This window comes from Podarcis bocagei, assembly GCF_964188305.1.
Source record: "Podarcis bocagei genome assembly, chromosome: 14".
Classification (NCBI taxonomy): Eukaryota; Metazoa; Chordata; class Lepidosauria; order Squamata; family Lacertidae; genus Podarcis; species Podarcis bocagei.
Window position 1 is genome coordinate 11,261,929 of NC_138139.1, and position 27,187 is coordinate 11,289,115.

Sequence of the window (27,187 nt, forward strand, 5' to 3'; positions counted from 1 at the left end):
GTGCCAAATAGTTGTTGCTGGAAGTTTTGGAGTTGTGGCCAGTATTCATGTTTTTTCTCCTTCTTTCCTATCTTATCTGTTTTACTAAAAGCTCAATGATGCTTCTGTTTTAGAACGGCTGTGGGGGGAAATGTGTGTGACATATTTGTGCTTTCTGTAACTTTCCTAAACTCTTCACTCTTGAGGCTAAATACTTGGAAGACTCCAGGGTCATGAGTTTGTTTTTTTCTTCTCAGATCTACCATTACTGTAAGTCACTATCTCTGAAATACATCTTGAAGTTAAAACTGGTGTCACCTCTGCTGAAATCTTTCCCTCTCACTGTGTTTTCACCATTTCTGACTCAAATGGCCTTCACAGACCAGGCCCAAATATACCAGGTCTGTGTTTAATATATTTTTCTCTGCCTTTCTAGGGACTCTGTAACTACTGTGTCCCATCCCCAATTTCCTCCTCATCTCTCTATTCTATTGTTTTCCCAGACATTCATAAGGTCACAGAATGTCCTCTGCATGTTTCCCTCCTATTTTTTCTTGGGAAGTTTGGGTTTCATTGATACCTGAGCAAACAACTGCAATGTTTTGCTTCTTTGCTGTTCACGTCCCATTCATTTTCAATAAATAATAATAATAATAATAATAATAATAATAATAATAATAATAATAATAATAATAATAATAATTTATTATTTGTACCCCGCCCATCTGGCTGGGTTTCCCCAGCCACTCTGGGCGGCTTCCAACAAAGATGAAAAATACACTAAAATGTCACATATTAAAAACTTCCCTGAACAGGGCTGCCTTCAGATGTCTTCTGAATGTCAGGGAGTTGTTTATCGCTTTGACATCTGATGGGAGAGCGTTCCACAGGGCGGGCGCCACTACCAAGAAGGCCCTCTGCCTGGTTCCCCGTAACTTGGCTTCTCGCAGCGAGGGAACCGCCAGAAGGCCCATGGAGCAGGACCTCAGTGTCCGGGCAGAACGATGGGGGTGGAGATGCTCCTTCAGATATACTGGATCGAGGCCGTTTAGGGCTTTAAAGGCCAGCACCAACACTTTGAATTGTGCTCGGAAACGTACTGGGAGCCAATGTAGGTCAAGACCGGTGTTATATGGTCTTGGCGGCCACTCCCAGTCACCAGTCTAGCTGCCGCATTCTGGATTAGTTGTAGTTTCCAGGTCACCTTCAAAGGTAGCCCCACATAGAGCGCATTGCAGTAGTCCAAGCGAGAGATAACCAGAGCATGCACCACTCTGTAAATCTCCCCAGTAATCCACGTAAATATTTTGGGTTTATATGAGCTTTCACTAACACACTTACTCACCTTGAAGAGTCTATTATTTTCACTAAAGCTTTTTTGTGATATGTTTTCAGGCAAGCTAAATACATAGCTTCTTCAAGACAACTTTGCTATGTCTTGAAAGTCTTGTGCATTGCTAATATCTGTGGCTACTCATTCAGCCCTAGCCAGTTTCTCTGTGGTTTTTATAGTGTGGTTATCAAGAGACATAAATTGCAAAATGAAAGCAAGTAGCTTGTGCTAATTTTCTTATTTCTCAGTCCTTTGTGCATATTTTTTAATTGTAGAGATCCAAAATAATACGATTCAGGAACAGGATGAGACTTTGGGCGAAAAAAATGCATTTGGTTACAATTTCATTTCTTTAAAAAAGAATGGCTAACCTATAGAACTTATTTAGTGCTCACTAAATAATCAATACCGTTTGATTCTTGGTTTCATGCAGAACTGAAGCCCCGTGGAGTGGTGGTAAATATGATACCAGGACTTCCTGCTCACATCCTCTTCATGTGTGTGAGATATGCAGATTATCTGAACGATGACGGCATGCTGAAATCCTTCATGAATATGTCAATCAATAGTATCAAACAAGTAATTAAGGTAGGAACATTTTGCATGCAGTCTGCTTTCTTTCTGTACAGTTGGCATAGCCCAACAGAATGTTTTGCAGATATAGGTGGACTAACGGAACGATTCCCATGCCATGACTGCTTACCAGAGAAATTGTGCTATTCAAATTGGTCATTCACTCTTCTTTCTTGCTTGCAGATCATTCCATTAAGTACAACTCAATAAATAGCTACCTGCAAATTACATAGTGCCATATCGTGTCACAAATATAAAGTATATGATTGAAAGGAGTCATTTCATGGCTGCAAAACGTTATGTCATAGCTGTCTTTATTGCCGCCTGGTGTAGATTTTAAGCCTAGATTTACAGGACTAGTGCATTCAGAGCTTTGATTATGGTATCATGAAGGTCACATGAAACAAAAATAGCTGAGCATGTTTCATAGCTGAATCTATTCATGGTCAGCTACTTATGCAGGTTACGTATGCATAGTCAGCTGAGTTCCTGTGATTTCCTGATTTGGTTCTTTCATGCTTATTACGTCAGTTTGTGCCATAAGTCCTTTCACCTTAAGTCTTGCATCTCTCCTATAAAGTTGCACACATTGTGACTTCCCTGCTGGAATAAACTTTACTTTCATTTGCAGTCGCAGTGCCTGCTCTGGTTTTGCCAGAAGCGGCTTGGTCATGCTGGCCACATGACCTGGAAAAACTGTCTGCGGATAAACGTTGGCTCCCTCGGCCAGTAAAGCGAGATGAGCGCCGCAACCCCAGAGTCTTTCACGACTGGACTTAACTGCCAGGGGTCCTTTACCTTTTTTAAAGGCACAAGCTGTTTATATTATTATTATTATTATTATTATTATTATTATTATTATTATTATTATTTATTATTATTTATACCACGCCCATCTGGCTGAGTTTCCCCAGCCACTCTGGGCGGCTTCCAATCAAGTGTTAAAAACAATACAGCATTAAATATTAAAAACTTCCCTAAACAGGGCTGCCTTCAGATGTCTTTTAAAAAGACGATAGCTGCTTATTTCCTTCACATCTGAAGGGAGGGCGTTCCACAGGGCGGGCGCCACTACTGAGAAGGCCCTCTGTCTGGTTCCCTGTAACCTCACTTCTCGCAATGAGGGAACCACAGGAAGGCCCTCGGAGCTGGATCTCAGTGTCCAGGCTGAACGATGGGGGTGGAGACGCTCCTTCAGGTATACAGGACCTGAATTTTATATTGAGTTCATATATTTTATATAATTTTATACTGAGTTTATATTGGCACAAGCTGTTTTACTTTTTTTAAGGCACAAGCTGTTTAAATTGTAACTGGATTTGAGGTGTTTCATTAGCATTTAGTAGTAGACCTACTGCTGAGTATCAGTAATTGCACGTGTAAAAGTTAATTGTTATGCACAATTCTGAAGTTGTGTATTAGGACTGTAATCCCAGGCAAATCAATGGAAAAGGCTGATTTCCTTGTGAAGTGGCCGGCTGGGGTTGGGATAAGCCATTAGGAGTTCAAAGGGGCTAGGTGTGAAGACTAAACTTTCAAGTAATTTCCTTGAGACAATGAGTCATTTCATACATCAAAGGAGGGATCTTCCCCTGGGTACAAAGGACCAGAGCTTCGGGCTGCTGTGATGTAGGGTTACCAGATGCCCCTGGTTCCCGGGGACAGTCCCTGGATTTGCAAATCTGTCCCCGGACAAATTCCATCCCCGGAATGTCGCCAGATTTGCTAATCTGTCCCCGGGAAACATGGCAGCGGCAGCCTTAGCAGCCCAGAGCCAGCTGGTTAGCACAGTTGGCTCTGGCTGGCTTCAGGAGCTGCTCACTGCTGTGGCGCCCACCATTTTTCCTGCGCCATGGCAGCGAGCAGCTCCTGAAGCCAGCCAGAGCCAACTGCACTACCAGGCTGGCCCCTCCTGGGCAACGCCCGCCCGCCCGTGACTCCCAAGCCTCCCCTGATCTGTCAAAACGAAGGGGGAAGGGGGAAGGAGATCGGGGAAGGCTTGGGAGTCATGGGTGCGCGGTGCGCCGTTGCCCAGTTTTTAAAAAAACTCTATACATTTATGTTTTGCAGGGTGCAAAAGAAGGGTTTTTCATCTTTATACAATATGCATGTGTGCTTGGGCCCAGGGTCTTTTGCCTCACCATCCCCACTACTGACTCCCTGTTGCTACTCAGCTTCAAAAAAATTCCCTGGATTCATTGAAAAAAAATCTGGTAACCATAATGTAACCAGGAAGCTTTGGGGTTAGAGTAAGCTGAATGGGCCCTGCAGAGCCAGAGATAGCTTGCAGAGAAAGGGATGCTGCAGAGACAGAGCAGCATATGATGCTCTTAATATGAAATAGGCTGGTGTGTTTTGGGGTGCTGCTGCTATGAGCTCCTCCATAAGTAGACTCAGGCTGTCTATGTACGTAAAGAAACCAGATATGTAATAAAGAGACTAACCTCCATTGTGCATAATTTTCTGCCTTCTCATGCAACTGCTTGCAAAGATTGAAGTGGTGTGGGTAAATATATGAAATATAAATTAAGCAAACACAGTGTCTTAATGTTTAGGAACACGTTGAAGACTTTGAGATGTTGTCCTTCTGGCTTTCAAACACATGCCATTTTCTTAACTGTCTGAAACAGTACAGTGGAGAAGAGGTAAGAATAATTTCACGCTCCCTATAAAATAGTTGAACATCGCAATACAGTTCATGTTTAAAAAAAAAAAAATTGGCAAGTATCACCTATTGGAACCAACTTTCACCAGAAGACCTAGAAACCACATCCTTGTAGTCCATAGCCTTGTGAATCCGTACCTGAAAGGTTTGGGCCTGGCCTGAGATAGCTCTTGTGCCTGCACATTGTGAACATGCCCTTTCTCTTGTCAAGATCCACCATGGGTTGGACAACAGGTCTTGAAAGTAAGAGTTATTCTTTGCAAAACAAAGCTGCTGTCTTCCATTAAAATTACTTCTAGCATTAGGTAAAAATGTTTGCATGTTTACTTATTAACAGAGTGCATGAATAGCCTTTTGCTCTTCTGAATATATGTTTGTTTTTGTACTACTCTACTTAATATGCAGAAGTATAAAACCTGTATTATACTTATGGTCTTAAATGGCATATGTTTATACATCTGATTTTCAGGAATTTATGAAGCACAATACTCCACAACAAAATAAGAACAATCTGAAGCACTTTGACCTGTTGGAATACAGGCAGGTTCTTAGTGATCTAGCCATTCGCATTTATCATCAGTTTATCATTGTAATGGAGAACAATATTCAGCCAATGATAGGTAAGAAATAAATGCTGATAGCAGCACACATTCTAAGCTATTTCTAAACCTTGTGCATGGCTAAAAATATATAGGAATGAATTATTAGTATTTTCTTGTTTCTTTGTGCATGTCTGAAAAGTCTATTTACATGTATTCGTGGCTGAAATCTTATGTACATTTCCCTGGGAGTAAGCACCACTGAACAGAGTGAGACTTCTGAATAGAGGTGCATAGGATTCATCAAGGCTAAAAACTAGCTGATTCCTCCAGTCCTATCAGTTGAACCACTGTGATATTGAATTTTCAGGCACTCTCTAGCTGGGCTGCTGGGGAAAATATTCAGCAATCAAATGATGCAAAAACTGCAACTTGTTTTAAAGTGAAACCATGAACTCTGTTGTCCGGATTCAAGAAACCATCAAAGGCTTGGAACATACTCATGCTAATATGTGTTTAAGTGATAATCAGATTCTGTGCATGGATTTGTTTTTTCTTTCTATTTTAATTGCTTAAATACAAATAAAAGTGTGGTGCAAAGGGTCAGTGCATCCAACTGTTATAACCAGAAGGTTGGTAGTGTGAGCCCACCCAGTGATGGCTATGGGCAGGATTCCTGAATTGCCTGGGGTTGGACTAGATGGCCCTCGTGGTCTCAACTCTACAGTTCTATGATTCTATGAATATATATTACGCAGATGTTTGAGAATATGGACTTTGAATACATATATATATAGAGAGAGAGAGCAATATTTTTGTTTTGTAAAATAAAGTATATAAATAAAGTATTGCTACAAATACAGTGGTACCTCAGGTTACATACGCTTCAGGTTACATATGCTTCAAGTTACAGACTCTGCTAACCCAGAAATAGTGCTTCAGGTTAAGAACTTTGCTTCAGGATGAGAACAGAAATCATGCGGTGGCGGCGCAGCAGCAGCAGGAGGCCCCTTTAGCTAAAGTGGTGCTTCAGGTTAAGAACAGTTACAGGTTAAGAACGGACCTCCGGAACGAATTAAGTACGTAACCAGAGGTACCACTGTATATGCATTTAGCAGATTAAACAGCATAAATGCAAAGAAAATTATTCCTAAACTTATTCAGTTTATTTCTCCTGCAGTAGCATATATCATCCAGTGTCATTGCAGTGTACATGAGAGTCTGGTCTCACACACACACACATATACTGTATGTATGTGTGTGTGTGTGTGTAATATATAACCAGTCAAAAGATTACATTATCTCTTTGTATGAATGCAGGTTCAGTTCTGTGAATAATGCAGTTGGAGAAGAGACATTCTGAGTCTGATTCAAGGACTGCCTTTGCTGGATTTCTCAGCATTTGTTTTTCCGCTGTAACCTCAGTGTTCACTGAATAATGGAAATCTCAAAACGTAGCCCACCCAAATGCCCTTCTTTATTGCATTACTGCAATAATAAGTAAGCTGGTATTTAAAACCTTTAAACAGCAGGACTGCTTTCCAGAGCCAAATAGCAGCGATAAAGGAACTTGGTTTATTTTCATTTTTTATTTTCTCCTTGCTTGCTGTGTTATCTTTTCCAGTGCCAGGAATGCTGGAATATGAAAGCCTCCAGGGGATTTCTGGCTTAAAACCGACTGGATTCCGCAAGCGCTCCTCCAGCATAGACGACACAGATGCCTACACCATGACCTCCATCCTGCAACAGCTCAGCTATTTTTATACCACAATGTGTCAGAATGGCTTGGACTCAGAGCTCCTAAAGCAGGCCGTGAAGCAGCTTTTCTTTCTGATTGGAGCAGTTACCCTAAACAGTCTATTCCTTCGCAAGGATATGTGCTCTTGTCGAAAGGGGATGCAGATAAGGTGAATAATAAGAATAAGATTAAGAGTAAGAATAGAACATGTCAGTTAAGAAAAGAAAAATCTCCAAGGTAATGTTATAGCAACCAAAATACAATTAAAAATCAAATGGCATAAAGCATATCTGTAGATCGGAAAAAGCAGCAGGAAACCTACAGGATAAACAAAATTTAGGCTGCAATCCTATAGCCACTAACCCTGGGAGTGAATGCCTTTAACTGAATGGGGGTTACTTCTGCATAGATACATAGAGCCAGAGCACTCAAAAAAATAATTGTATGGTGGCTAAAAGTCAGCAGGGAGTCCACAGTATGCATTCTATTGTCCATCACTGATTCCTTTTTTGAATATTATTGTATTAAAAGACTTAGGTAAAGGTACCCCTGCCCGTACGGGCCAGTCTTAACAGACTCTAGGGTTGTGCACTCATCTCACTCTAGAGGCCGGGAGCCAGCGCTGTCCGCAGACACTTCCGGGTCACGTGGCCAACGTGACGAAGCTGCTCTGGCGAACCGGCACCAGAGCAGCACACGGAAACGCCGTTTACCTTCCCGCTATAAAGCGGTACCTATTTATCTACTTGCACTTAAGGGGCAGCAGCTTGTGTTACCAGCTTCTGAACAAAAGGGAGTTTAAACCAAATTATCTTTTCCTTCCCTAGGTGTAATATCAGCTATCTCGAAGAGTGGCTTAAGCAGAAGAATCTGCAGAGCAGCTCTGCCAAGGAGACGTTGGAACCTCTTTCCCAAGCAGCTTGGCTCCTTCAGGTTAAAAAGACCACAGATGAGGATGCCAAAGAGATTTATGAACGCTGCACATCCCTCACTGCTGTGCAGGTATTATACCTAAGGTCTTCCTCCCTTGCTTGGTAGATTCCTAAAGTACAGTGGTGCCTCGCAAGACGAAATTAATTGGTTCCGCAAGTTTTTTCTTCTTGCGAGTTTTTCGTCTTGCGATGCACGGTTTCCCATAGGAATGCATTGAAAATCAATTAATGCGTTCCTAGGGAAACCGACTTCAGACCAGGTCTGGGGACAGTCTGTCCCCCGACCTCTTCTGAAGGCTGGGGGGGGGGACAAGGGCTTTTCTTCCCACCCCCAGCATTTTAAAATCACCCCGGGACAGCGGAGGACTTCTCCGCTGTCGGGGCGATTTAAAAGCCCCTGGGAAGGCAGGCAGGGGGGACAAAGACTTTTGCCCCCCGCCAGCCTTCAGAAGAGGTCCTGGACCTCTTCTGAAGGCTGGCGGGGGCGAAAGTCTTTGCTCCCCCCGCCTGCCTTCAAAAGCTGTCCGGCCAAGGCTTCGTGGACCTCTCCGCCAGCAGCGGCAGCGCTGCCGCTGCTGGCGGAGACTTGCCGGCATGCCGAAGCCTGCGCGCAGCGCGCCCAGGCTTCGCGGACCTCTCCGCCAGCAGCGGCAGCGCTGCCGCTGCTGGTGGACACTTGCCGGCATGCCGAAGCCTGCGCGCAGCGCGCCCAGGCTTCGCGGACCTCTCCGCCAGCAGCGGCAGCGCTGCCGCTGCTGGCGGAGACTTGCCGGCATGCCGAAGCCTGCACGCAGCGCGCCCAGGCTTCGCGGACCTCTCCTGCCTTCAAAAGCCGTCCGGGATAGCGGGAAGCGCTTCCCTGCTATCCCGGACTGCTTTTAAAATGCTGGCGCTGGGGAGCAAAGCCTTTCGGGCCCCGCCAGCCTTCCTGGACCTCTTCTGAAGGCCGGAGGGGGGGGGAAAGGCTTTGCTCCCCACCGCTAGCATTTAAAAGAGGTCCCCGGAGATTTCCCTATGGGCTTTCGTCTTGCGAAGCAAGCCCATAGGGAAATTCGTTTTGCGAAGCGCCTCCAAAACGGAAAACCCTTTCGTCTAGCGGGTTTTCCGTCTTGCGAGGTGTTCGTCTTGCGGGGTACCACTGTATCAATTTATGAAACTTCCCTGGCTGTACAGACTGTCTTATTGGAAACCTGGTAAGCATTGTGCAAGGGACATGGGTGGCGCTGTGGGTTAAACCACAGAGCCAAGGACTTGCCGATCAGAAGGTTGGCGGTTTGAATCCCTGTGATGGGGTGAGCTCCCGGTGCTCGGTCCCTGCTCCTGCCAACCTAGCAGGTTGAAAGCACGTCAAAGTGCAAGTAGATAAATAGGTACCACTCTGGCAGGAAGGTAAACGGCGTTTCCGTGCGCTGCTCTGGTTCGCCAGAAGCGGCTTAGTCATGCTGGCCACATGACCTGGAAGCTGTACGCCGGCTCCCTCGGCCAATAAAGCAAGATGAGCAAGACAACCCCAGAGTCGGTCACGACTGGACCTAATGGTCAGGGGTCCCTTTACCTTTAAGCATTGTGCAAGAGAGCACAGTTGTGGTGAGATGCCATGCACTGCTTTTAAAGTGCAAGTCATTTCATTAAAATTGCTTTTTTTACCAGTTCCTTTTCTCTGACTTTCCTTCACCCTCTTTTTTTCCTGGATTTTCTTTTTTCGTTATTGAAAATTTCCATCCTCTGTGTCCCCATATTATTCCTTGGATTATAACAGGGTTTCTCTTTTTTGCTCAATTTCGAATTCACTATGTCAGCCCCTCCTGACACCTCCCTTTCCCCTTGATGTTTTTCCATTCTGCTGCCCGGGGTGGGGGGGAACCTCAATACATATTTCAGTTATGACTGTAGAATCATTACAGTTTTTACTTGTATAGGAAGTATTCATGAATTTCTTTAAATCGTTCCTACAGATAGTAAAAATCCTCAACTCCTACACACCCATAGATGATTTTGAGAAAAGGGTGACTCCATCATTCGTTCGTAAAGTGCAGGTATGATTACTAAATCACAATCTCATTCAGAAGACATGTGCTTTCTTTTTTAAAAAACCTGTTCCTGTTGGCAGCTTGAGCTCTTGTTTCTTTAATCTCTTTCTCTCTTTATTCTAATTCCAGGCTATGCTGAACAACAGAGAGAATTCTCCACTGTTGATGCTAGATACGAAATATCTCTTTCAAGTGACATTTCCTTTCACCCCTTCTCCGCATGCTCTGGAAACAATACAGATCCCCAGCAGCTTCAAGCTTGGCTTTCTCACTAGAATATAACATATACAGTGGTGCCTTGGAAGTCGATTGGAATCCATTCTGGAAATCCGTTTGATTTCCAAAACGTTCGAAAACCAAGGCTCAGTTTCCGAGTCACGTCGGACGTTCAGGTTCCAAAGAACGTTCACAAACCGAAACACTCACTTCCGGGTTTGCGGCATTTGGGAGCCAAAGCGTTCAACTCGCAAGGCGTTTGGGATCCAAGATACGACTGTAAACTAAAAAAGAATCAATCTCTTGAAGGATAAATGAACATCACTCATGTATGCGCTTCCTCAATCACTGTGAAGTAGTGTTCTTAGAAGATAAATTTTTGAAAAACATTTGGAAATCGAGGTGTAAGAAATGGATTGCTGCATGTCCTATGGCCCTTCCAAATGCCTTTAATCTTATTCCCTTTTGTAGATTGGACCTCATTGTAGCTTACAGGTGCTCAGCACCGGGTTCCAGTCATGTTGAAGGCACTGGGGCCATGGTGGTTCTCTGTATTACTAAATAACTTTCTATAATGAAGGACTAACAAGACAATTCTTTGTAATATTTTACTGTGATACAGTATTTGTAACACTGTAAATTTACATGCCTGTATATGTATGTTTTATGGGAGCATTCATCTTGGTTATTTAATAAGTATGCATATAAATAATAAGATGAAATAGATGACGGTTATACCATGAATTTTATTGTGTCAGATTATTATCACATATCTGGGTTCACACTCAAAAAACTCAGGTAAGGGAGGGAAGCTTGCTAAGATGCATTCATTTGTTGCAAAAACAAATCCAAAATAGGCATCATGTTCCCAGATGAATGTCAGGGGTGCTTCCACACTAATAAATTTTTAGTGACACAGCTCACCAACACATTTATTCTGAAGAATCCAGATGTCATTTCTACCAAGCTGTTGCTTTCTGACTTTTCCAGTGTCAAGGTTGTCGTCGTTGTCTTTTTATAAAATAATAATAATAAATAATAATAATAATAATAATAATAATAATAATAATAATAATAATAATAATAAATAATTTAAGTGCTGTGTTGTGGTGATTTTTGGAGCTTCTAGCATATACTCCTTTCAGATGTGACTCTAGCAACACAATAGTCTCATGGATGGTGCTTCATCTCACATTGGTCCTTACCTGACCATCCCTTTGGCTCACCTCTTCTAAGATATGTTCCCTCTGCAGTGGAAGTCCTGAAGATAAAACTGCAGTGAGATCTGCTAGAGTTTCTAGATATTGTTTTTCTTTAGAAGATGTACAAGCCCATTTCAAATGCATTATATAGCTTGCTTACAGTCTGTCACCCCCGGTTCACATGGAGTTCTCCCCCCCCTTGCTGCTGACTCCAAAGACCTCCCCCCAGCGTACTGTCATTCAAAGTTGAAACTCTAAACCTACTCACTAGCATCCCCCAAAGAAGAAGCCCCTCTCCCCATTGCCTGCCAGACTTGCCCTCTGATGGTTACCTTGATGGTCCGTCACCAGCCTTTGTCCTCTGCTAATGGCCCATCCAGCTGGCTCTGAGCTGGCTTGGCTTGTTAGCATAACAAAATCCAAGGCGTTTCCATGTTTGGCAAAGTTTAACCAAAATTTGATTAAGTCTAACTTTTACCAAATCTAGGAATTTTGGGGAGGATCTAGCACCCAGGAATTTAGGGGAATCTGGCCCCCCACAAACCCATCACAGTATGTAAGGGGTGAGACAATCTTTCAGCTATCCTGGTCCCAAGCTACAGTGGGCTTATACAGTACACCCAAACCAGCACCTTAATCTTAGGCTGCAAGCTAATTGGCAGCCAGTGTTTGTAGAAGAGAGAGGCTGTCCTATGCCCTAAGATGAGCTGGAGTTCTTAGAGCCAGAAGCAGCTGCAGGTCCTCTTTGCTGTAAGAGTGGAATGAAAACATTCAAAGCATTGGGGGTTTGCTGAGAGTTCCTCTTCTTCTCTGGCGAACACTCGTAGCCAAATAAGATTGTCTTCCATGAACACGGTTTTAACAGTGAGTCCGTGTCTGTGGAGGCCAATTCTGGATCCACACGTCCTTCCACAGTGGGGACATAGGTTTCTGGGCAGGAGATTATCACGGTGAGGGTTTGCCAAGTGTGCTTTCCTCTTAGCACCTTTCTCCCTTTCGTCCTGAGTTTGAGCATCTTCAAAGCCCATGACACCTTTGGTAAAGGATGTTCTCCAACTGGAGCACTCGCAGCCCAGTGTTTCCCAGTTGTCGGTGTTTATACTACATTTTTTAAAGATTTGCCTTGAGAGAGTTTTTAAACCTCTTTTGTTGACCACCAGTATTACGCTTTCCATTTTAAGTTTGAAATAGAGTACAGTGGTATCTCGGGTTACAGACACTTCAGGTTACAGATGCTTCAGGTTACAGACTCCGCTAACCCAGAAATAGTACCTCAGGTTAAGAACTTTGCTTCAGGATGAGAACAGAAATCGCGCGGCAGCGGCACAGCGGCGGCGGGAGGCCCCATTAGCTAAAGTGGTACCTCAGGTTAAGAACAGTTTCAGGTTAACAACTGGCCTCCAGAACAAACTAAGTTCTTAACCCAAGGTACTACTCTAGTTACTTTGGAAGATGATAATCAGGCGTCCGCACAACATGACCAGTCCAACGAAGTTGATGTTGAAGAATCATTGCTTTGACACACCTGATTAAAGAAGCATGAGGTTGATTCTTCCAATGTGCTTCTTGACTGTTTCATGAATCCAGTGATGTCAGTTGCTTAAGAGAGCCCTCAATTTACGAGTTTGTTTCTATGTGATTTCAAGAGCTGTGATTGTGCAGCACAATCTTTTTTTATTGCTATCAAAAACTTCTACAGAGATACAGTACACCATCCTGTTCATCAAAAGACCAACCAAAGGAAGTGAAAGTTTATTGAATCACTCTACGCTGTCACAAACCAAACTATTACTGGGTCAGCTTTGTATCTGTACATTGGTTTCTGGGATGGCCTTATCCAGATACTTTGGGGAGGTGTCCACAGAGTTCTTGAAAATGCAGAATACTCCTCTGACTTACTTCAGAACAACGTTTATACTACTTTACTATCACTAAAAACCTTTTAAACTTTTGGTGGTCGACTGAGGGTGGATTTCATTGGGGGAACAGATGCTAAAAGACTTAGCTCATAAGTAATGTGCACAATAACTCCCATTTTCTAAGCCCTGGCCTATAAAATAGATAGCATTGTAGAACAGATTAAAAGACACAGGCTAGATAAGTATGACCGCTGGGCTCATTTTAAGGAATAATTTCCCCCCTGCTTTGAAGCCTTTTGATCGGTTAATGGCTGACAGGAAACTGAATGCCATACAGATGGATTCAAAATGGCTCCCACTTTGATGCAAAGGCCTCGCTTGGGGGCCTTTTTGATTGATATCTGTAAGCATGTTTCATACAGAATAAAGCATGTAAAGGCTGGAACCATGACTTTTAAAAGGGCACAATTTGACTGATGTGTAAAATTGGTATCCTGGGATTTTCTCTTGCACCCATGAGAGTTTTCCACTGAGAACAATTGTTAGTCTCTGGCACGTAAACCAGCAACGTGGAAGGTGCTACAATCCAAAAGTGCAGGCTTGTGTCTTAATACCCTCTAAGGAGATTACCTCAGCATTAAGCTTGTCCTTGTGCAATTCTACTTGCACAGAAGATTATTCCTTTGAAGTGTCTGGAAGGCAAAAGGTTCTTGCTCCAGGGAAAAGAAGGTAAGCAGTATGATATTTTAACTTGGAAGTCTCAAACCTCAAGCAATATAGCTAATTTTTTTACAGCAGATCAAAATACAGCACTCTTTGGTTTGTTTTATTATTTTCTACCCTGCCTTTTAGGGTGAGCTCTTGCTAGGTGGCTTTTAATAGAAATGTAAAAAGTAAAGCAACTTTGAAATGGTTACAATAACAGTAAATGGATTGAGGAACGACCCCTTGCTTTTCCGTATTTGTATATTCCGTATATTCTGAGATTCTTTGTGTCTACCCTTGTTTTGTCGCCGTCCCGGCATACTTTTTTCCTTGTCCCTGAAGGGCTGCATTCATTTAATGTACACCCCCCCAAAAAATAAGATTTCTAGGAACTATAGTTTACTACAAAGAACTACAATTCCCAGCACCCTTAACAAATTACAGTTCCCAGGACTGTTTGTTTGGGAAGGTTTTACAGCCAACGCTTCACAATCTAGAGTATCGCCGGAGCCTTTACTGATCGAATCCAAGGAAGGAAGGAACAAATGAACAGGAAAAAAAGGAGGAGATATAGTACAAAAAACCAAAGAAGTTGGCAATAGTGGAGAAAAAATATCTGAGCTGCACCATCACAATGTCTTCTGATTAACATCCTTTTTTCCACTTCTCAGCACTGTACATTTAGCACAATATCCTACCAATTTAAACAGCCACTGCTTCCCCAAAGGAATCCTGGGAACTGCAGTTTGTTGAGGATGCTGAAAGTCAGAATTTTTAAATTAATTTTCTAATTTACATTTTAAAGTATTCATTTAAACAACATTAAATCAATGTCATCCCTTCTCCTCCTCCTCCTCCCTTGGTTCAGTTTGCATACCATAAATCACTGCATATTTTACTATTGAATATTGCATTGTTACATCCATCAAAACTTATTTACACTGTCAAATTTATCTTAATGCTACCAGCATTTTTAAATGTTCACAATTTTCACCCATATATTCAACAAACATTTCCCAATCTTCTTTAAACATATGTTCTCCTTGTTCTCTTATTCTATATGTTAAATCTGCAAGCTGCGCATATTCCATCTGTTTAAGTTGCCATTCTTCTTTTGTTTTCCATTCTTGACCTAACAAAACACAGGCCGCAGTAGTGGCATACATAAATAACCTTTTTTGACACCTGGGAATTTCCATCTGATTTATCCCCCCCCCCCAAAATAAGCACCTTTTGGTCAGGTGGATCAAAAGGAGGGACATTCCAGGATCCAGTCAGAAGCTGAGATGGCTTCTGTAATTCTCTGATGTCCCACTTAAATCAGGGTTGTTGAGCGGTATGGAAGGGTGCTGGGAATTGTAGTTCTGTGAGGAGTAAACTGAAGTTCCCAGGAGTCTTTGGGGTGGAGGGAAGCCATGTGCTTTAAATGTGTGTTGTGTACAAATGTGGGCTGGGCCAGCCCTGGTGAAATGCTTCGTGCATCATTCTCAAGCACCTACCTGTCCCTTTCAGTTCCGACTCCCAGCAAAGATGTGTGACCAGACCTTTTTGGCCAATGTGTTTGGCCCATGCGACAATTGTTCCAAAGACAGAGCCCTCCGGGAGATATACCGCAAATCAGAAAAAGTCAGCTACTGCTCACTATGTGTGGAAATGGTATGTGGTTGTCTCTATTTCACTGGGTTTTTTAAATGGTCTTCAACGAACTTATGCTGCATACTGATTTTGGGGGTGGAATGTGTGGGTGTGGAAGAGGAAGTGGTACAAAAAGGGGTTAAAAAATTAGGAAGGTGGGGAATATATAAGATACAGTGGACGCTCGGGTTGTGAACGTGATCCGTACGGGAGGCACGTTCGCATGCGCAGGTCATGATTCGCCGCTTATGCACAAACCGTGATTTAGTGTTATTTCACATGCGCGAGCGCTGGAACCCGGAAGTAACCTGTTCCGGTACTTCCGGGTTTCGCGCGGTGCGCAACCCAAAAATGTATAACCTGAAGTGTCTGTAACCTGAGGTATGACTGTAAACTGTAAATTTATCGGATAGAGCATATGTTTCCTTGGGACTCAATCCCACTGGAAGTTTCCAAGTAGACATACGCCGTTATGAATTTATGAATTGCTTCCTGCAACGGAATGTCCCAAAGTGCTTTACAAAAATAAAATGCAATGAGAAAGAGGAAAAAAACCCCACATAAGCCTAATAAAAACAAATCAGAGTATCACTTCAATAAGTATGCTTGTAAAAAAAGAATCTTGATTTTATTGTTTTATCTTTTTGTAAACTGTTTTTATTTTTTTTAACCATCATTTATAACTGTCAGGGGTTTAGGAGCAGAGGCAAGGCCAAGGGAGGAAACAGAGAGCGAAGGGGAGGAGGCAGAAGAAAAGATGAGTGATGACGACGACCCGAGATCTCCTAGTCTTTCCAGTGAATCAGAGGATTCACAGAAAGGAGCACCAGTGGCCAGGGCAAGGGGGGAGTCTAGGGGGGCACCCCAGGAAGATAGAGCCAGAGGGGACTCAGGGGAGAGCAGTTGGAAATCGGGACCAGCGTCACCGCCAGGGAGCAGGGAAGAAGGAGGGAGCCAGGGGGCAAGCGCTGGCAGCTCACCACAGGAGGGAGGGCATGAGTCAGGAGTGGCCACACCTCCATCGGGGAGCGAAGAAACGGTTAAGAGGAAAGTGGAAGGCTGGGCGCGCGCGCCAAGTTCAAATGCAGAGGAAGGCGGCGCAGTAAGCAGCCCGGAAAGGGAACCAGGTCCTAAAGCCCGGCGCAAGGAGGCAGGAGGGTCCGGGTCAGCGTCAGAAGAATCCAGGAAGGAAGAAACCCCGGGGGGTAGAGGGACCCAGAGGAGGACAGTCAGGCGGAAAAGGTGGAGCAGGGCTAGGATATTAAGTTGGTGCACAAGGGGCGGAGACTCAGACGGAGCTTCGCCGATCTAGCCATTAGACGTAGAGTTGCAAGTAGCAGCTTGAGAATGGAAACTGTAACTCAATAAAGACTTTTACTTAATGACCGCTGGCTAGCGTGATCCTCTGTGAGCTAGGATCTTGAAGCAGCTCTGACAATAACTTATATAAAATAAAGAAAATAGGAAATAACTATTAGACTCTCAGATCCTGAATCCCAGGATTTAAATTGAAGACATTTTTCTTCCAGCAGGCTCTACCAGCTGCAAAGGTGTGTCTTTGCCACCAGTGTCTATTTTGTATTATTTTTAAATATGGATCGTTTCTTGGTGTTTTTAACTTTTGCTATTTTTCTTGTACATCACCTTGTGTATCACTTCAAGAGGGATAACGCAGAGTTGGAAAAGTTGCAGGAAAGAGCAATCAAAACAATTAAGGGGATGGAGCTACTCTATGAGGAAATGTTGAATTGAGGAAATTCTTGAATTGCCCCCCTTAAAAACCAAATTGCCCCCAAGTGGGGCGTGTGCCCCACATTGGGAACCATGGGACTAGATGATCCCTTCCAAATCTACGATTCCATTGATAGGAGCCAGCTCCTAGGCACCAAGGGGCCTTGGGCCCCCGGTTAAATATTTGAGGGTGCTGCCCCCCCCAAAGTTAATGGGCAGTGCCATTCAAATAGTGTATGTTATGTACTGAAGTTCTCACCCTGGGCCAGCAGAGGGATACTGTAGATAGTTTTCACTCAGGTCCACATATGCAAATAAGGGATTGAAAGTGACGTTCACTGATTGGATAGTTACAGAAAGTGGTTGCTGTTGCGTTGTAGTGGACCTCTATATAAGCAGGCTGGCTGAACCCTTCAGTTCAGTTCTGTGAATAAACAAGAGCTGTTTGAAGAATTGCTGTGTCGTCTGATATGTTCACCCACAACTTAACAGTGTGCATGTGCCACATCAAAACAGCAATTATGGGGGGGGGGGTATGTCCCAGCCTGCATAATTGCTCATATGATGCTCAAAATAACCAAGTTCCCTCGCTGCTGGGTCCCTTCCCACTTAAGGTGCAGGGCGAAGATGCCTCCGCCCGGCCCGGCCCTGCCTAGCCCGAGTGGGACAAGCATCCGCCTTGCCTCCGGCGCGCCAATCAGCGTCGAGGAGGGCGGGGCTTTCCTCTTCCCTGCTCGCTGGGCGGATCCGGAGCTGCTGCTGCTGCTCCTCCTCCTCCTCCCGCCTCACTGTCTCTTTCCCCCTCTATTCCTTGCAAAGATGGCAACCGAGGGGCTGAAGGAGAACGAGACCCTGGCGTCGCTGAAGACCGAGGCCGAGAGCCTGAAGGGCAAGCTGGAAGAGGAGAGGGCCAAGCTGCACGACGTGGAGCGTGAGTCGGGGGCCGGGAAGGGGGTGGCGGGGGGGGGGGGAGGCGCTGGGCTGCCTTGCAGAGGCTGTCCTCCACCCGAAACAGAGATGGCAGGAGAGAGAGAGAGAGGGGAGCAGGGATCTGCGCATCATAGGAGCAATTCTGGGGGGTGGCCCAAGGATCCTGGGGGGTGGGTGGGGTGCTGGGCTTGTTTGATGGGAGATCGGGGGTGGGGATCCGGGGATCCTGCCTCCCCCTCCCTCCGCGTCCATCTCTTCCACCTGCCCCTCTCCGTGTTGTGCTTCTTCCGAGCGTGGATGCAAGGAAATCGCCCTTCGCATCATCATATCCAGCAGCATCGCTAGCTAGCTGCTGCGTTTGAATCCGAAAGCCTGAAAATAAAGTGGGGCAGGGGCTGTAAATAAAAGCTATTTATTTATCGAGGCAGGAGGAATGGAATATCCCCTGTCGTCGCTGGATGCCTGATCCTCAGAAGCAGATATGTGTTTATTCGTGGGTGGTGGGGGTGCTTGGTGAGATGTAAACATGCCAGGGAATGCAAGAGGCGGATGTGCACGCAAGGCTGAGCTTTATGCTCGGTTCCTGTAATAATGGTCGCCAGATCCAGGCCGGGGGAGAGCATTTAAGGCGACCCAATGAAAAACAGGGGCAGGGGCAAGCTGCAGGGCACCTGTCTTTTATTTAACATTTGCATTAAAAAAAAATATCCGCTCAGTTTCCCCCCTCTGCTGTCTTAAAAGCCCTGCCTGATTAAATCCATCTGCTGCTGTCTGCAAACATTGGAAACAGGATGGTAGATTGACTTCCTGAGGAGAGGATTCCCCAGCCTTGCTTGTTTCTAGAGCTCTTTAGAGCAGCTCTTTGCCAACCCGTTAGCTGTGGTGCCTGGGGGCTGATGGGAGCTACAGGCCAAAACATCTGGAGAGTGCCGGGTTGGCAAAGCCTGCTTTACATGGCTGGAAGATGGAGGGGGAGTTGCTATTTGGGAAGGCAGGGAAACTTTTAAGTTGGCTGAGAAGAATAACAGCATTGAGAGCTGTGCTTTGGGAACCTGCGGCCCTCCAGATGTTGTTAAATCACAACTCCCATAATCCATGGCTGTATGGGGCCATTCTGGTTGGGGCTGATGCAGTGGCGTAGCATGGGTTGTCAGCACCCGGGGCAAGGCAAGTAATTTGCGCCCCCTAACCCGGGGCAAGGCAAGTAATTTGCGCCCCCTAACCCCTAACCTGCCGCCGCTGCCAGCTTCATCTTGCTGCTGCCTGGTCTGGTCTGGTGTGGTTCTCTCCCGCGCTCAGCGCTGCGCTGGGTGGCCGCTGCACTGTCCCTCCCCCAGATAGTCCCTCGCTCTCTCTCCACACTGCACACCTGGCACCCACCCCCTCCACAGTGAGTGGCGACCCGGCGGCTCGGATCGGATTCGCACAGCCAGCACTGCAGTGAGAGAGAGTGAGTGAGCCAGGTAGGGGCAGAGAGCTGAGAGTGCGAGCGCCCCCCTCCATGTTGCGCCCGGTGCGGCCGGCCCCCCCTGCACCACTGGGCTGATGGGAGTTGTAGTCCAGCATCTGTAGGGTCACAGGATCACCATCCCTGCCATCTGTTTTTTAGATTTGCGTGGCGATGCCAGCAGAACACTCACAGGTGTGCTTGCACCTGCAAGAGCCTGCTGGGTCCCATTCCCTCACCCCACCTGCTGAAATTAGGCTTGAAAGCAGTTGCTCCCTTACCCAGCGGTAATCCATCTGCCCCCAGATCCTACCAACACCACAATTCATTTAATAATAAACCTTGTATTGTAGACAATATAACACTTTTTTCAAACCTAATTGCATGTTGTCCTACGCTGAACGTAACCAAAAGACTTTATAATCTCAACAACAAAAAAGAGACATTGCACGTTCCTTTGTATTTCTTGAAAATCTTTAATACTTTTTTTAAAAAAAAGACCCCATTGCTACTGGCTCTGTGTCCCTCTCATGCCCCTCTCATATTGCAATTAGGTTTGAAAAAGCCTTCTATTGGAGCCAATGAAAGACTTTTTTCAAGCCTGACTGATTGTTATGGGGTGAGGTGGGGTTTGATCTTCCTAGAAATTGCAGCTGAAGGAAAAAGGCTATTTCCCTCTCCCCCCTCTCATTCCCACTCTTCTGTAAGATTAGCCCCTGCCCGCTGCACATACCCAAAGAGGCTTGCAGGGTGGGGACACCTAAATTACATTTTTAAGTGTCATTGGTGGAGGGGGGGACAAGAGGGAGGCTGTATGTTTGTGTGCATGGGATCCAGAACAGTCCCCCCCCGTTTGCAAATGGGCCTCCAAAGTTGGGGTGTACATGGTGACCAACTCATTCCTGCTTTCGGACTTTCTGGGGGCATCCTTTTCAGCCTTTGTGGAAGCAGGACGCTGTCCTTAAAGTGTCAACATAAATATTCAGTCCTATTGAGTCAAATGGGCTTTACTCCCAAGTAAGATGCAGGTGGCGCTGTGGGTAAAACCACAGAGCCTAGGGCTTGCTGATCAGAAGGTTGGCGGTTGGAATCCCCATGATGGGGTGAGCTCCCGTTGCTCGATCCCTGCTCCTGCCCACTTAGCAGTTCGAATGCACGTCCAAGTGCAAGTAGATAAATAGGTACTGCTCTGGCGGGAAGGTAAACGGCGTTTCTGTGCGCTGCTCTGGTTCACCAGAAGTGCCTGTCATGCTGACCACATGACCTGGAAGCTGTCTGCGGACAAATGCTGGCTCCCTCGGCCAGTAAAGCAAGATGAGCACCGCAACCCCAGAGTCGGCCACTACTGGACCTAACAGGCATCCCTTTTACCTTTACCTTTAAGTGTGTATAGGGCTGCAGCCTCAAGTATTTTATTACTATGTTGTTCAGATGAAATGAAGGCTTTATTTTTTTCCTTTTTAATTACTGTTTTTTATTTCGACAAAGTAATAATCGTACATAAATAAGAATAAAAATGTGCACACCACCCCCGAGACCATTCCATTGTAACTATCCAATCTTCCAAAATTTCAACACCTCTTGTGATGGTTTGACCCCTTTCCATTTTAACAGTACAAATTTTACAAACACCCTCCATGTCTCCTCAAAATAATTTCTCCTGCATATTTCCCATCTTATCTTAATGGCACATGTTAATTTATCATTAATAGCTATATCCCACACCTCTTTATACCATTCTTCCATTTTATATTCTGCTTGCCCCTTCCACTTCCTAGCTATCATAATTTGTGCAGCTGTCAATAAATTTGTGAGCATGTGAGCTTTAAACATACTTTCCTGTTAACCATTATTTCTTTATTTAATCAATTTGGAGGTTGCTTAATATACCAAAAAACAAACAAACCCCAAACAAAGAACCCCTCTAAAGTGGTTTACCAAGCAAACAACAACAACTTATTAAAATCAAGGCTAGAATCCAATAAAGCAAAAGAACTGTCAATAAAAATAATCAATCAAAAGGCTAAGGAATGTGTCATGATGCTGAATCCCACAGAGGGAAGGCAGCAAGGCAAGATCACGAGATGCAGGACCATGGAGAGCGACAAGTGAGCAACTCTTAGGGATTATTCCCACTTATCTTTTGCCCTGATCTTTCCAGGCACAAGTCTGAGTGTTTTGGGGTTTAATGCCCCCAAAGCTTTCCCTGCAAAAACCCTGCTCTTTAGTGCTCAATTGGAGCAAACGTCCATTCGGATTGCAGTTTGCTCCAATTGAGCTTTAAAGAGCAGGTTTTCAAGGGAAAAGCTCTGGGGCAAAAAGAAAAAGAAAACGGCTTAGTGTCCGAGCTTTAAAGTGTGGACCTTGCCTGGAAAGGTAAGTGTGGATAAGCCTTTTTATACCTGTGCTCAGACTCCCGTTTCCAGGCTCTGCTCTCTTGTGGATAACTAGAGCCTTAAAGCTTCACCTTCTGACTTGAAGCATGGCCAGTGGTCAGGGATGATGGGAGTTGTAGTCCTATAACATCTAGGAAGCCACAAGCTTCCCACTCTGCTCTACCAGAAAATCTGCTTGCAAGGAAAATAGTTGCCCGGGTTTCTCCTAAACGTCAGAGATTTAGAACATATCTGCACTGGTTAACAATTTGCTACCGGGCCAGGTTCAAAGTGTGACTATTAACAACTCGGGACCAGTTTGTTATCCCCACATGCGCCCACTCGACTGCTTCAAACGACAGAATTTGCACTGCTGTAGGTGCCACGTAACGCCCGTTCCATTGTTGCAAGAGCCCCATTGTATAATGAGGCTCACCTATACTTCGGAACTCCTTGCCTATTGAGATCAAGCAGGTGCCTTTACTGTACTCTTTTAAAGGTAAAGGGACCCCTGACCATTAGGTCCAGTCGTGACCGACTCTGGGGTTGCGGCGCTCATCTCGCTTTACTGGCCGAGGGAGCCGGCGTACAGCTTCTGGGTCATGTGGCCAGCATGACTAAGCCGCTTCTGGTGAACCAGAGCAGCGCACAGAAACGCCGTTTACCTTCCTGCCGAAGCAGTACCTATTTATATACCTGCACTTTGTCATGCTTTCGAACTGCTAGGTTGGCAGGAGCAGGGACCGAGCAATGGAAGCTCACCCCGTTGCGGGGATTTGAACAGCCGACTTTCTGATAGGCAAGTCCTAGGCTCTGTGGATTAACCCACAGCGCCACCCGCATCCCTTGTACTCTTTTAGGCTCCTGCTAATAACATCCAGTCAAGCCTACCCAGATGCTCAGAAAGTTGAGGCAGTTTTAGTATTTAAACTTTTGCTTGTTTTTAAGTATGATTGTAAAAATAAATAAATCACGATTTTATTGTTTTAACTTTTTGAAAAATCTTTTGATTTTTTTAAACCATCATTTATAATTTTGTGAAATGAAGGAAATAGGAAATAACTATTAGACCCTCAGATCCTGAATCCTAGGATTTATATTGACGACATTTTTCTTCTGGCAGGCCTTACCAGTTGCAAAGGTGTGTCTTTGCCACCTATTTTGTATTGTTCTGTTTTTTTAAAATGGATCATTTCTTTGTGTTTTTAACTGGTCTTTTGCTTTTTTTCTTGTACATCACCTTGAGATGTTTGTGTAGAAGTCTATTAATAACAAAACAGGTATAGGAGGCACTAGATATGGGAGCCACTAAATGCTACTTGGCAGTCGCTGAATATAGGCTTCTAATAGGTTCTAAGGCTTTATAGTTAGAAAATGGTTCAACGGTGGTCGTTGGCTGTGGCTTTTGCTATGCGGGGATGTTCGTCTCAGTTTTGCAGCTGAAAAGAGGATCTTTCCTACTTTCAGGGAGATGCAACTGAGTGCTTTCCTTTTAGGATGATGACTAAAAGGCTAATAAATCAATGAGTAACTTTAAAAAGAGGGAGCAAAGGGTTGTTTGAGCTGCAGCCAAATAAGTCATATATAAAGCATTGCCCATCATTACTGGGTCCAGGAGTCCTGTCCAAAAATAAAAACTGGCGTTCAGGAAATAACAGTTGGTGCCCAAACAGTATTTGGGACCATTGTGTTCCACCAGTAGAAAGCAGAGGCCTGCCTTGAACTTTAGGCATGCACACTTTGCTGAAGTTGTAAGCCAGAGGTTTGTGCTGCAACTTCAAATTCTGTAGTAAAAGGGGGAGATGAAGCAGCCGCAGCTGTCTCCCCCATGGAGGCCCCTCTTCTCCAAATCTTTTTACCTGCCCCATCACACTCCAGATCCAATGGAGAGCAAGTGGGTCACAGTTTCAGTCAGTCAGTCAGTTTTATTGCACATAGCCAAAGGCTGCCGCAATGTACATAGAATCATTCAACAAATAAAAGAAAATATACTGGGTTGATACAGAAAACTTAAAACATTTATATTATCAAGATATTACCTACTCTAAACAGAGCTATAAAAGTACCTTAATATACAAATTAAGACATTAAACAATAAAATTTATAAGCTAAAATTATCACATGGTCATTAATATATTTAAAAATAATGTTAATTAATACAGTGTGCAATTATATTCAGAGTTTGGTGATAAAGATAGAATATAGCTTGATGTAAGGTAAAGGGTAAAGGGACCCCTGACCATTAGGTCCAGTCGTGGCCGACTCTGGGGTTGCAGCGCTCATCTCGCTTTACTGGCCGAGGGAGCCGGCGTACAGCTTTCGGGTCATGTGGCCAGCATGACTAAGCTGCTTCTGGTGAACCAGAGCAGCGCACGGAAATGCCGTTTACCTTCCCGCTGGAGTGGTACCTATTTATCTACTTGCACTTTGACGTGCTTTTGAACTGCTAGGTTGGCAGGAATAGCTTGATGTAGATAGGGTCAAATAAATTCATCTCCTTTACAGTTGGTGTCTACCTTGGCTATATAATTTGCTCTAATTTTCCTAGCGGCAGTTTCAAAGGGTGCTACACGCCAGGTCACATACTTATCTGTGTCTGCGAGGAGATATAAAATCAGGTCAGAGGGGTTCTGGCCAGGGGACCTTGTCATTATAGGTGCTAAAAATCTTTCTCTTGCCTCATTATTTAAGGGGCAGCGCAAGATACACAGTTGTTTCATTGCCCGCCATGCAAATCTCTGGGTTGCAACCCGCAAGCCCAAAGCCTGCAGTGGAAGAAGTCAGGGACCTGGCCTCTTCACGGCTAATTCCAGACACTTCCCTGAATCTTCAGCTTTCACACAAAAACAAAACAAAAATGCCCGCTGGGAAAAGAAGCTCATGGAGTGACCTCTCTCAGCCTAGCCTACCACACAGGGCTGTTGTGAGAAGGAAATGTGTGGGTGGGAGAGGGAATAAAAATGTATACCCCTCAGGGCTTCTTGGAGGAAGGACAAGACAAACCTTTAGATAAATAAAAGAGTTTGTTTACTTCTGAAGATATAAGAAAAAGTGGGTGAACTATTAATTAGAAATCAACCTATGTCTTCCACTGGGATAATTTAATTTCAGGGCATCATCTTGGAGTAGGACTTAGTTGAGTACAACCACAGGCCTTTATTTCTCAATTTTATGAAATTACCTTTTTTTATACAAAGGTCGTTTTATTTGTATGGATGGACAAAACCGTCAATTTTAGCTTTTCTCTATTTCTCATTTTTCCCCAGTCTTCAAATCAGCTCTGCACATTTATGTCTCCAATTTGTGGTGTTTATAAAAAAATTTAACCCTAATGAAAACTCATCAACATTTTAGGGTGAATTTCTCTTGGCGTGTACATTTTTGAAAGCCGTTTCCCCTAATGCACTTATGTATACATTGCATTGCAAAATTAGGAGAAATGTGAATTTCAAAGAGTGTGATTCACTTCACATATTGGTTTGAGAAATGCAAATTGGATAGTTTCTTCTTAAAATGCAAACAAAAATGGATTTCTCCCCCACTTCTTATTAGTATGCCATAAAATCATTTCTGTTTCATGCTCTGTAATGATTCCAAACCCCTGAGGTCCCTTGGCCACAACAGTTAAGGCTTCAGGCCAGTTGACAACCTTTCCCTTAACTTGCGAGCATCATCTTGGAGCTTTGCATGCGTTGCCAAAGCACACAGTGACTCTCTTGAATTCCCTGCAGTTCATCAGGTGGCGGAGCGCGTGGAGGCCTTGGGTCAGTTTGTGATGAAGACAAGAAGGACACTGAAAGGCCATGGCAATAAAGTCCTCTGCATGGACTGGTGCAAAGATAAAAGAAGAATTGTCAGCTCTTCCCAGGTAAAGAGAGATGATGTCATTGTCTTGAGGGTTTGTTACTATGCTGAGGAACAATCTAACTGGAAAGAAAATGTCTTACTTAGTCTTTAACGTTTGACGAGATTGTGTGTTTATTTAGAAATGTAGGGCATTGCCTTCTTCCAGATACTTATTCTACAGTGTTGTCTGCACTAACCAGTAATAGCTTGCCATCCTCTGAGGCAATGTTTAACTCTTTCATAACTTCCACTAGTTTTCATGACATTTAGAGTGCTTTGGACTATATAAATAGTGCCTCAAACCAGCAAGTTAAGATTTGATTATCTGGGTCCTTATTTGTTGGACATAAAAACATCCCACCCTGTTCCCCATCGTCTCTCATTTAACTTCTCTCTTGGCATAATCTTCCTACTTATTTCCCTGAAGACAGAGACAGGGTTTTCTGTCATTCTGCAGAGGCCAAAGGCTATAATAATGGCAGGTAAAAAGCTTCTTTTGTACCCTAATTTATTTATCAAAATACTTATATACGGCTTTTGCATATTAATAATCAACAGTGTGTAGTTGAAAATAGCCAAATGGTAAGGACGGCCAGCAAAGACCTCAACAAAATCATCATATTTTCAGCAAATGCAGAAATGGCATGAATGCAAACATTTGCCTCAATTCAGAGGGCATAATGCACTTACTTTTCAGAATTCTTCTTTTTTCTGATTTGAGTTAAAACAATTCTGTTTCATTTTGCTGATAACAAATCAATGGTACCCAGCTTTCTTTCATGCCAGCTCACAAACCTCCTTGACTAACTGCTCTGAGGCAATTTTGTAAACACTGGCCGCATCTTCCTGTTTGTTCCTGGAACTGTTGGGCTTGTATTTTGAATGTGGTGTCATGGTGTCGCAGCATCACACAGGGTACATGAAGGTATCGTGAAGACAGAATTCAGAGCGGGGACAAAGTTTCCTACTCTCTTCCTGAATTGGTTAACACTTTTGCATCTGTTTCCTCTGCTAAAAATAAACAAAAGGGAAAAGTTTTTTCTCAGGGCAAAGGTTTTCATGAAAAGGACCCCACCCAACAGAAGTGGTGGAGAGATGTGTGATTGATAGCATCTCCAGGCTGAAGTCTAGTGCCATCTTCCCAGGCTGACTTCAGTTGTGAGTCTAGTTTCGCATAGGGCCTTGGTGGTAGCCAACCAAGGGCTTGGTTTAGAATAGACTGAGGGTAACCAGTGCTGTGTCCTCCAGTTGTTTTGGATTCATCTGACCATCGACCTTGCTGGCTGGGGCTGATGGGAGTTGGAAGTCCCACAAAATATGGAGGGCAAAAAGGTGGGCTACCCATACTTTAGGCCCAGAAGACCTGACGTTGCATTTGAAGGGATGGTTACCACCATTTCATCCCTCCTGCACAAACCTTTCGATTTTAGACAGGAACACGAACAGAGAGAA

At 44.3% G+C, this 27,187-nt stretch overlaps 2 protein-coding genes across 5 annotated transcripts in view; both read left to right on the forward strand.

Annotated features, from left to right (window-relative positions):
- MYO5C (myosin VC) overlaps positions 1-10,729 on the forward strand; it is a 60,867-nt gene extending 50,138 nt beyond the window's left edge. For 3 of the 4 annotated variants that reach the window (XM_081169979.1, XM_081169978.1, XM_081169980.1), the window contains 7 exons: positions 1,746-1,900; positions 4,441-4,530; positions 5,020-5,170; positions 6,714-6,996; positions 7,655-7,829; positions 9,715-9,795; positions 9,919-10,729. In XM_081169979.1, the coding sequence (XP_081026105.1) occupies positions 1,746-1,900; positions 4,441-4,530; positions 5,020-5,170; positions 6,714-6,996; positions 7,655-7,829; positions 9,715-9,795; positions 9,919-10,071 (1,088 nt within the window). In that variant the 3' untranslated portion in view covers positions 10,072-10,729. Of the gene's footprint in view, positions 1-236; positions 381-1,745; positions 1,901-4,440; positions 4,531-5,019; positions 5,171-6,713; positions 6,997-7,654; positions 7,830-9,714; positions 9,796-9,918 lie in introns of those variants that run through there. The other variant, XM_081169981.1, reaches the window with a different exon arrangement.
- A 4,557-nt stretch (positions 10,730-15,286) lies between these two features.
- Positions 15,287-27,187, forward strand: part of GNB5 (G protein subunit beta 5) — a 38,224-nt gene continuing 26,323 nt past the window's right edge. The window contains exons 1-3 of the mRNA XM_081170109.1: positions 15,287-15,427; positions 17,957-18,068; positions 25,621-25,757. Coding sequence (XP_081026235.1) covers positions 15,302-15,427; positions 17,957-18,068; positions 25,621-25,757 — 375 coding nt within the window. The 5' untranslated portion in view covers positions 15,287-15,301. The remainder of the gene's footprint in view (positions 15,428-17,956; positions 18,069-25,620; positions 25,758-27,187) is intronic.